General features: G+C 37.2%; 1 protein-coding gene across 1 annotated transcript in view; it reads right to left on the bottom strand.

Annotated features, from left to right (window-relative positions):
- Window positions 1-2,739: 2,739 nt before the first annotated feature.
- SMKR1 (small lysine rich protein 1) overlaps window positions 2,740-11,214 on the bottom strand; it is a 215,692-nt gene continuing 207,217 nt past the window's right edge. Inside the window, exon 3 of the mRNA XM_044088839.1 lies at window positions 2,740-3,660. Coding sequence (XP_043944774.1) covers window positions 3,418-3,660 — 243 coding nt within the window. The 3' untranslated portion in view covers window positions 2,740-3,417. The remainder of the gene's footprint in view (window positions 3,661-11,214) is intronic.

Below are 11,214 nucleotides of genomic sequence, written 5' to 3'. Positions count from 1 at the left end.
AGTATAATGAACAATTTGCATTCTGACAATATATACATTTTATATCAGAATTGATGCAATCAGAGTTTATAGTCATGCAGAAAGAAATTCAATCATGGCAGTAGAACACAAAAATAATAAAAGAAAAAATAGGGAACAAACGATCACCTGTTATTAATCAAAGCCATAACAGAGCAGTAAAAAAGATAATAATCCAAGTAAGGAATGGACAGATTGCAAAAAAAAAATTTGACAGCATTCCATAATCATGGATTACGGAATGCTTACAGATCTATAAAATACATCTTACACTGATTATTTATTTATTGCAATTTGATAACCAGGTAGGTGGGCTAGTCCACTGATCCTTTTGAGACACATTTTAAGGAGAAGTGAGCAACAACAACACAGAATAACAAAATTATAGCAAATTACTAATGGTACAGTAGGATAATAATGAGTCACTATTAACTTGTACAATAGTACGAGTTTTGTAATTTGAGCACTGAGTAAAGTTAGGACATTATTCACATTATTTATAACACTTGATAGTTATTGACATTGTTTACAACAGAGTTTGTCATCTGCTGCCCAGGGTTTACTATTATTCTCAACAGGAGAAAAAAGAAAAAAAAGAGAAAGTTAGTGGCACAATATATTGTAGATTATCCTGCATCTCTGAAGCTATTATAAGCTGCTTTGTTTTTTTAAGATGCTCTTTCAAAGTCTTCTACTGACTTCTGTGATTCCAAGTAGCTGGGGCAATTTTTGTGAAAGCTCTTTCCCTACAATGATGCCAAATCATGGTCTTATGAACAACAGGACCATCCTCTTGGGTGTTCCTGGGAACAAAAATTGGGCCTTGAACAGAAAGCTTGGTTTTCAGGGGAAGATTTTAAATAAGAGGGTATTAAGCACTGATATTTACATAAGTATTTTTATACCCCAAGAAGACTCCACAGAATTTTTCCTCAGGTAGATGGCAAATGTTGGAGGTGTGATTGGGGAGAAAGAACTAAACTGGAACATACGGTTTGGGAGTGTAATGAGCTGGCAGACTTTAAAAACTCTCTGCAGAGTACTGTGTTAGAAATATTTGGTGGCAAATTGGTGTAATTAACAAAATTATTTTTTTGAGCTGGGCTACAGGATCTGAACTGCCTATACATAGTAAGGCTTTGTTAAGTTTAATTGTGGTGGTTGCCAAAAAACAATTACTAGAAAATGAAAATCAAATTCTAAGCAAAGTGCATTTCAAATAGTGAATATTGTAAAAGAGATAAAAGAACTGGAAGTGGGATCTTTAGAAATTGGTAGGGGCAAATTACATAGAAAAAACATGCAGAATAATGTTTTGGAGGAGGAGTGAGGTTTAAGGGAAGGCAGGAATTGATCTATTTATGTAATGTTGAATTGATGATGATTGTATAAAAGAATAAATGTGATGTATAATGTTCGTAACTGTGAACATATTAACGTGGTTTGTTTTCTTTTCTATAAAAGTATGTTTGCATATATCCTAAGTGACAATTCAATAAAAGTGTTTAAAAAAAAAAATGACCTCTCAGATTAATTAATGCCTACAATAATTGTATACCATTCTGAGTGAACAGACAACACATGCAAAACTCACACCTTCTTCCTCCTAATTTAAGTTTTCCTACTGATTTTCTTGCAGCCTTAAATACTGAGGGGAATTCATAAAGATAATCACAGGGTATTGACTACACGTACACTTAATGTAAGCTTTCGACTGACTAGTAAGCATAAAAAAATGAGTAGCAATGTTCTTGAATACAGATCGTATACTTAGTGTACAGTTAGTGTAGGCATTAATTACTCTAGCTTTTGCTTAGATTAGCAGAAGCATTTTGAAACTGAGTGGAAATGAAAATCAAACCAAAAAAAAAAAGCCAAAAATCAGGTGGCAAAAGAAAATGGCAAAACCAAGGAAAGAATATAAAGAACATGACCAGAAGAAATGGAATAAAACTGGAAAGCCCACAATTACACAGGTGGTCAAGACTTGACACATGAATGGCTAAAGACAGGTGAAATTAAACCAAAAGTTGAATGGTTAATAATGGCAGCACAAGATGAAAACCACATACACACTGACTTACAAAGTCTATACAAAAAGATGTACAGAGAAATGTGGGTTCTGTAGTACAGAACTAGAAATAGTTGTATATGTTTTTCTGGTTGTGATATACTCACGGCTGAGGATCTGTATACTGAAGGCGCAATAATTTAGCAAAACCATTGCATCAGAGATTGTGCAAAAACTACAACACAGAGGTAGTCGAGAAGCAGTGGAAACATGAATCACAAAGAATTACTGAAAATTATGAAGTTCCGATTACATGGGATCATCCAATACTACCAGTTAAGAAAGCAGAAGAAAACCAGACATAGTAGTCAAAGAAAAAAGAACAAAAGTAATAATTATTGAAAAGCAACACCTAGCCATTATACTGTCCTGTATACTGAGAGACAAAGTAAAAAAATACCAATATATGCAAGCGCAAACTAGAACAGCATGGAATAAAGACACATAATTCCAATGGCAATAGGAGTAACATTATTAATAAAGAATTTACGAGAACATTTAAATATGTTACCAATGCGTGTAACTCCATATGAACTGCACAAAAAGGCAACTCTGGAAACAATGCAGATGCCAAAAAGAGCACATTTGCAAATATCAAAGACTGAAGCAATGTTCATTTCATGAATTTAAATTATACACTGACTCAGGGATGGGCTCCATTCTTCTCACTGTATTTAGAAACCATAAATATTTGGAGACATTAAAAAAGACAAACCCCAGATAAGACAGCATCTCAGATGTTTAGGATGTATGCACCCCTTTTTCTTTCACAATCAAACATGGACGTTTTCTTAGAGGGTCTTCAAGCAGATCAAAATACTGTGTGTAACAGAAGAAGAAACAGGAGAAAAGACAATGTCTCATTAACCCATGTTCAGAAGCCACCACAGCAGTCAAGATACAATGATGTGTTCTCCAGAAGTACAGTCCTGATAATAGTTTCATACTGTGCAAATATTCATGAACAAAGAGCTGAACACCACATTCTCCACATAAAGAATCCATTTCTATAACCCAGCATGTGTGTCTCAAGCCAAGTGCAAACCCAGGTTATTGTTATACAGCTCAAACTTACAACTAAGTTATTTCTGCAGCACAAAACTGTGTCACGCTCAGAGCTGATTTTGGTTTGAACTCTGTAGACCAAACCCAGTTCCAAAAATATAAGTGTTTTGTATGGCTTGAGCAATTCAATACACCAAGGTACACTGAGGGATTTATTTAATTTACAAAATAACATGGAAGTATATCAGCATGTTCCTCTTACAATTTGTGTCAAGAAATGTTGTTTTGAGAAGAATTTATGGCATATTATTTCAACTTTTGCTTTATTTTTTCTTGCCTTTCTTTCCTTTTTTCTTTGGACCATCGGGCCACTGAAATCCTCTAAATGCCAAGCAGTCGGCAGCATTGTGTGATATATAATAGGCATTCAGCATGGCTGCTGGGCTGAGGATATCTACTTCAGGTTTTGCTTGTTTGGCAGATTTCTTTTTTCCAGATTTCTTTTTCTTCGGTTTCTTGCTGCCAGCAGCACTGTGAGATCGCCCCTTTCCTTTTGCCTTAGATGGCTGAAACGTCAAACACAACATTATCAGAAATGGTGTCAAAATGCATGTCATTACTTTACTTTATTTGAAGCTTTATATCGGAGCATCTTTGAATATCAGATACTGATTTGATAGGGTATTACCAGAATTACTAATACTTCCACCAGCTTAAAGGTATCACATCCAGATCTAGGGATGTAATTGTTCCACTGTAATCTACACCTATTAGTAATCATCAAGTATAATGCCCCTTTCAGTACGCACCTATCCAAACACTTGTCACAACTGGAATGACCGCTTCACTTTCTCACAAAAAAACAATGGCTTAAATCGAAAAATCTATGCAGACCATCTCAAGGCCTTATCCCTCTTCTCCTTATCATATAGGCTGCTGAAAGGCAACCTCTGGCTTGCATATAGTGCTTCAACAAACATTATTCTGTCAGACCTATTACACATCTACAAGTGTGATGGTTTCATAAACACCCACTCAAGGAATCTCAGTCGCTTTTGCAAAATAACCATCAGATTGGCTTCCTTGTTTTTGGAGGAGAGCACCTTGGTTCTATTGAGCATGGATCTCGCCATACCCAATAGAACCAAAACACTCTCCTCCAAAAAAAGGAAACAATCTGGTGGTCCCCTGCCATAAACAAATTCTACAACAGAAGGAGGAAACTGATGCGGAATAAGGTGAAGTCACAAGACTGGAAAAACTCCCTTACCAGCCTCAACAAAAAGTTGGAGATCCTTCATCAAATCCTCTAAAGCTAGCTATGAAAACAGAATTGCAGCAGATAGTAAAGACAACCACAAGACCTTCTATAGTTATGTGAAGAATCTCCACGGCAATACCCAGATTTGCTCTGAGTTACTCCACAATGGTACCTCCTATGCCGAGCCAACAGATATTGCCAATATACTGGGTGACAGATTCAGTGCCAACTTTACCCCCCCCCCCCCACAAAGGGCCAATAACAATACCAGTCGATTGCCAGGCACTGCTGCACAGGTTAAAACAGCACTATCCAAGGCCAAGAATACAGCTTCTTTGGGACCTGACAATAACCCTGGCTGTGTTCTACATGAACTACAGAGTGAACTGGCACCTCACCTGTGTGCCCTGTTCAATCACAGCCTCACCTCAGGCTTTGTCCCTACCGAATGGCGCACTGCTACAGTCATCCCTCTCCAGAAAGGAGGAATGACTTCAGACCCTGGGAACTATCACCCCATTAGTCTGACGAGTCAGATATGCAAAGCTATGTAATGCATCACCATGGATGTAATAAACAAGGATACAGGGAATCTCCAAACTCTGGATCCCACACAGTTTGGTTTTGTGAAGGGTAGATCATGCCTGCTCAACTTGGTCGACTTCTTTGAGTCAGTCACCAGAGCTGTGGATGAAGGCAAGGTGGTTCATACAGCCTACCTTGATATGGCCAAGACCTTTGATACCATTCCCCACTCAGGAATCATAGAAAAACTCACTAAGCTAGGCATCAACCCCTATATCACTAGGTGGGTTGCAAACTGGCTCACAAATAGAACTCACAGTGTGAAAGTAGCTGACTCTAAATCAGACTGCTGGCCAGTCACGAGTGGAGTCTCACAGAGTTCAGTCCTGGGTTCTCTCCTGTTTGGTATCTACTTCTCTGAAGTGCAGACCAACACGAAGGGACTCTGGCTGACAAAGTCCACAGATGATTGCAAGTTGGGAGCTATTATTAACTCCCCAAGTGATGTTGACATCCTACAGAAAGGTCTCATTGAGACCAAGACTGGTGTCAGAATCATGGCCTTAAGCTCAATGCCAAAAAATGTGTTGTCATCCCCTTTTGGAAAAACCCAGTTCCCATGAATTACCACATTGATGGTAGTCCACTGAACACAGAAGGCGTTACAAGAGATCTGGGAACACAGGTTGACAGCAACCTCTCTTTTGACCACCACATTGCCACTGTGGTCAGAAAGTCCTTCTATTTGGCACATCTCATTACTAAAGGTTTTGCATCCAGGAAGAAAGAGGTCATTGTCTCCCTCTACTCTTCCCTCATTAGGCCAACCATCGAGTACAATGCCCTATTTGGCATGTACCTCACTAGAGACCTTCATCAACTGGAGAGGCCGCAAAAGTACCTCTCAAAGAGGATCGTAGGCCTTAAACACTTGTCCTATATGGACAGACCCAAAAAAACTCCAACTATTCTCTGTCTCATATCGCCTACTTAGAGGCGATCTCTGCTTGACTTGCAAACCCATGTCTGACCCAGCTCTGTTTTAAATGCTACATCTAAAGAAATCCCAATCCCTCCACACCACACGCTCCAGAGACCTCAATCTCATTACCACAATCAACAGAATGTGCTGGAGGGACAGGTTCATAACCCAGAGAGTGCCCATGCTATGGAATAGACTTCCCATACATGTCAAACAGAGCACCTCACTGGCCCTCTTCAAGAGAAATCTTGGTGAGTGGATGGGAAACAGAAAATTCACCCCTGGGATCACTCCAGTGGCTCTACTCGACAGAGGCACTGGGTACTAAGGTTGGGTGGCACAATGCCAGGGTAATCCTATGGGCTAGGGTTATAAAGGCTCTAGGGCCATTAGCCTAGTACACACCTATGAACCTATGAATAAGTAGGACATGTTGAAGGGATAGGTTTGTAACACCATGAACAGTACTTCTATGGAACTGTCTTCTACTCTAAATAAATCAAAGTACTTTTCTTGCTCTATTCAAATGCAGTTAGGATGAATGGATGAATAACTGCAAATTCACCCACATTTTAGTACCTCTGTTCTTCTTGGATAGGGGAACACATCAGTTTCTCAAAATATCCTTGTTCGGCACATCTCTGGGTTATTTACATCTAAAATATAAAGGCTAAAACAACCATGGGAATGTAAGGCTAGGCTTCTTAAGATCTTCACAGATCAATAGCCTAGTAAGTATATATGAACTACGTGTGCGCATATCATAGAATCTTGGAAACCACTTGCTCTCTCCTGTTAGCATGAAACAAGTGACCTTCTGGCACCACTTGGTGCTGGTTTGGAGACTTTTCTCATTTCCTCAATAATGTGTGATCACAGAGCTGTTATATACAAGTTCAGAGGTGTCTGGTGCAGGAAGAGTTTGGTCCCCATGCAAGAAACACATGCTTTGTGCTACCTTGCAATGGGCAGCTATCAAGACTGCAGGGGAAAGCATTTGCAATGTGAGGGATTATGTTGTAATCTCATAATGGAAAGCCTAAATCATGGAACTCTTTCATTGTTTCAGAAGAACTAGGAGATATAGCAGGAGTAAGTAGAATGAATGAGTATGAGGTCCTAGTAATCTGCATTATGTTTGATTTGCAGGCTTGTAGAATATAGTCATCAGTCTTTGCAGACACTTCATAGAGCTTTCCAACAGTAAATGATAATGACTCCATTGCAGAATCCTGAAGGAACAAAGTAATGGAAAGAGAACGAGCACATTTATGTACTGGGGTTTGGCAAAAAGGTCTAAGTGTTTACCTCACAGACACAAGGTACACGCTTTGATTCTCATTTTTAAGGTAAATTAACTGGCCTTAAAATGGCCTGCAAAGCAGCTAGCCTAGTATTTACATATGAACCTCTATATAATACACCCACTCAAAGGCTGTAAGACCACAAGAAATAAGAACTTTTTTAGCCCTGTATAGTAGCAAATACCTACACAGTAAAATTTCCCAATAAAATAAGGTTTAGTTCCAAAACCTGTTAAACAGCATGGCTTTGTGTGGAATTAAGCTTAGAGCAGCTAGTGTGTGCATGAAATAGCAATACCATATCCTAACACTATATGACATCTTGCCCTTAACCCCAGAAGCTAGTTTGCATACTAAACAGCACTACCATATCCTAGCACTATATAACATCTTACCCTTAACCCCAGAAACTATCCTAGAAGACTCCCTGTTAAAACCCAGTCCTTAATCCTAAACAGCCCACCCTAATACAGGACAGGACAACATGGATACGCAATTTCCAAATGTCTCTGTGGCCAGCTTGATAGATTTGTGCATCCTAAGTCAATGTAGCAATTGTCTCATAGATTCATAGATTGCTACTAGGCTAATGACCTAGGGGCGGGCTTTCTACACCTAGCCAAGTTTACCCAAAAGATTAATGATGCCCTGTATCCAAATAGGACACTGAGAGCCAGGCATTTATAAGCTACATCTGTCCATAACGAATATGAGTGCCAGGCCCAGTGTAAATTTCCTATTCCCATCCACTAGTCTATGTTGTACTTAAACTGGGTAATAAACTCAGCTTCACATGGATGAGAAGCCTGTTCCAAAGGAGGGGTAGTCTCTGGGACACATCTGTCTCTCTGACATGTTCTGTTTAAGTCACAAACAAAATTCAGGTCACTAGACCTTATATTACTAAATATTAAAAAAAACCACCAAAAGCTGGGTATGCTCTACCGTCAAAACCATTACCTCACAAAGACCTCTAAAATCGCTCTCTCCTCTTCCTTTCTTATTCCCTCCCTGCTCTATGGCTCACCTCTCCTAACAAATCTTCAGTCCTCTCTAAAGAAACAACTTTCCTCTTGCTACAATAAGATCGCCAAGTTCGCTAGCGGCCACAGGTCATCAACCCACCACTGTTCCTCTCTCCAAAAACTAAACTGGCTTGAACTTCCTCATCAGCTCAACTACATTCAGCTCACCCTAGCCCATAAGCTCATAAATAACCCCTCTCTGTCCCTCCCTGTCTTCTGCTTTTAAGTTACATCTACCAGACAGAGTCTTAAGGTCTAACAACCAAAACCTACTAGAAATACATAAACCAACACGTCGCCCAGGCAAATACCTTCTATCCTCTAACCTAGCCCGTCTTTGGAACTCACTCCCACCATCCATTCGTACCACCTCTAATCTTTATACATTCAAAAATCTCTACACACACATCTAAAGTTGCAATGGGAATGTTCCTGTTCTCATCCATCATAAAAATATGGAACTCTTAATCCTTCATCCATTCTTAAGCTATTCAACAAAGCCTACTTAACTTATCATTCCCTTCATAACTACATTCATTTATAACAAAACAACTCTACCTCTCTAAAGTCATTACACAACTCACATCTATTTTACCTATTTCTATTACACTGTATTATATGAATGTTACCTCAAATGCAAAATCAATGACTGTATCCTATTTTACATTTGTATAAGTATCTAAGCTATCTATTGTTTATTCCTGCCCTCTGGTTTGCTTTAAGGGCTTTTTAAATTGTTTGTACCTATTTTGTGTGTCTGTTTTTTGGAGCTTTTCTCCCTAGGACTCCATTGAAAACGGGTTCTTTTAGGCCCAATGGACTATCCTGGTAAACCAACTGCAAATAAATAAATAAATAAATAAAATAAATAAATTTCTGATTTTTTAAATAAAATTAAAAATATTACATGGCTAGAAGATATGTACTTTATTACTACAGATGTAGTAAGCCTATATACGAGTATAATACACAAATTTGGTATAGAAGCTATAGTAACATTTATGGGTGATAACCCTAAAACACATTTTATGGTAGAACTAATAGAATTTTGCTTAACCCATAATATTTTTGAATTTAATGGCATTTTATACCGACAGCTTAAAGGAACAGCCATGGGGGCTGCGTTTGCCCCAGCATATGCCAATCTATTTATGGGCCTTTTTGAAAATAAGTACATATATAATCATCCTTTTTTTAGGAAATATGTCATTGGGTACTATAGATTTATTGATGATTTAATTTTTATATGTAAGGGGGGACATGATTCATCTGTTACATTTGTTAATGATTTAAATAATAATAATTTTGGTATCAAATCTGATGACACCTGTATAGGAGACAAAATTAATTTTTTGGATATTTCGTTAACTGGATGCAATGGTAATAAAATTATTACAAATATACACAGGAAATTCAATGAGATGAATTGGAAAATGTGTGGCACTAGTTGTCATCCGATACACACATTGAGAGCTATCCCCTATGGGGAATTCATTAGAATAAAAAGATTAAGTAGTGATGTGTTTCTAGCAGCTAATGAAGCTTTGAAAGCAGCTAATTTGTTTATTGATAGAGGCTATAACAAATTAAATGTTATGAATAGCTATAATGAAGTGTTTGGTGATAAAAAATCTAAGAATAAATATAATATAGGGCAATATAACAATAAAGTACAGAATGGAGATAAATTATTCTTTGTAACTAAATATACTAATTTTTCCCCTATGATTAATAATATAATAAAACAATATTGGGATTTTGTCAGAAAAGAAATTATTTCACTTAAGAATGTAGAACTGGTGATATCATATAAAAGAGGAAGAAATATACAAGATTTTCTGGTTCATAGTGTGTATAAAGAAAAGCAATACCCCATATTAATTAATATTAATGAAGTAGGTACTTTTTCATGTAATAAATGTTCTATATGTCCCTTCATAAATAAAGAAATAAGAGAAATTAATGGAAAAAAATTTACAAATAGAGCAAAATACTCATGTCTTAGTACAGGGGTAATTTATGTCATCTTTTGCTCATGTAAGAAATATTATATTGGTGAAACCAAACGCACTTTATCTCAGAGAATAAAGGAACATATAAGAGATGTGAGAAACAAAAAGATGAACAGTCCCATTGCAGAACATTTTAATAATGAACATGATGGTAGTTTAGAATGCATGAAAGTTTCTATTTTAGAACATGTACCATTACGTTTTAATAATGTCACTATTCAAAAAAATGTGTTAAGACAGAAGGAGTCTTTGTTGATTATGAAATATAATACCTTAAGTCCTTATGGACTAAATAAGGAATGTAACTGGCACAGTTTTATATGATTAGTGTAACTTTAAAAGGTTAAATGATAGTTTTATAATTGAATAATTAATTGATTGCTTATATGCATTAATTGGTTTCTTTTTTTACTATATATATTACTTCAAATGTCCTTTATGTTTTTTCTACTCTGTAAAGGCTGTTGGCCGAGGCGCTAAGAGAAGTGTAATATATTTCTTTGTATTAAATACATGAAAGTTGAGCTGTTTCTCACTGGTATTCTTTTTGTGGTCGTTGCTGCTATATCCATTTGAGTTCGTGGTGTTGTTGAAAAACAATATGACCAGTGAGTCTCTGTGCTCCTTTCCAAGGATTTTTAGAGAATCAGGCATGGAAATGCCTAATCGCAATGGTGAATTGAATCAACGAATAACTACTACTAATACCACTATAGTTAATAGTGGGGACATTCATTTCAATGGTAATAAAAACACAGGTGCTGATACATCTAATGCACCCAACAATGCTGGTGGAGGCATTATGAAGAAATGGGAAGACTCACGCAAAAGAAGTTTATTGAATCCGTTTGCTATGGTGGGTAAGAAGTTTGATTTTGCAGGAAACCCTGATGCACAGGAATTGTGCTCTAAATTGGAACAACTGATATTTAAAGAGACTGCTGTTTTCTATAATATCGGAAGTTTGGAGAGATATTGTGAGTTAGAAATAACTCCACGTGGGCTGAGGTC

Source organism: Protopterus annectens, chromosome 11.part0, assembly GCF_019279795.1.
Source record: "Protopterus annectens isolate FY-2018-M chromosome 11.part0, PAN1.0, whole genome shotgun sequence".
Classification (NCBI taxonomy): Eukaryota; Metazoa; Chordata; order Ceratodontiformes; family Protopteridae; genus Protopterus; species Protopterus annectens.
This window is presented reverse-complemented; position numbering and strand designations above follow the sequence as displayed.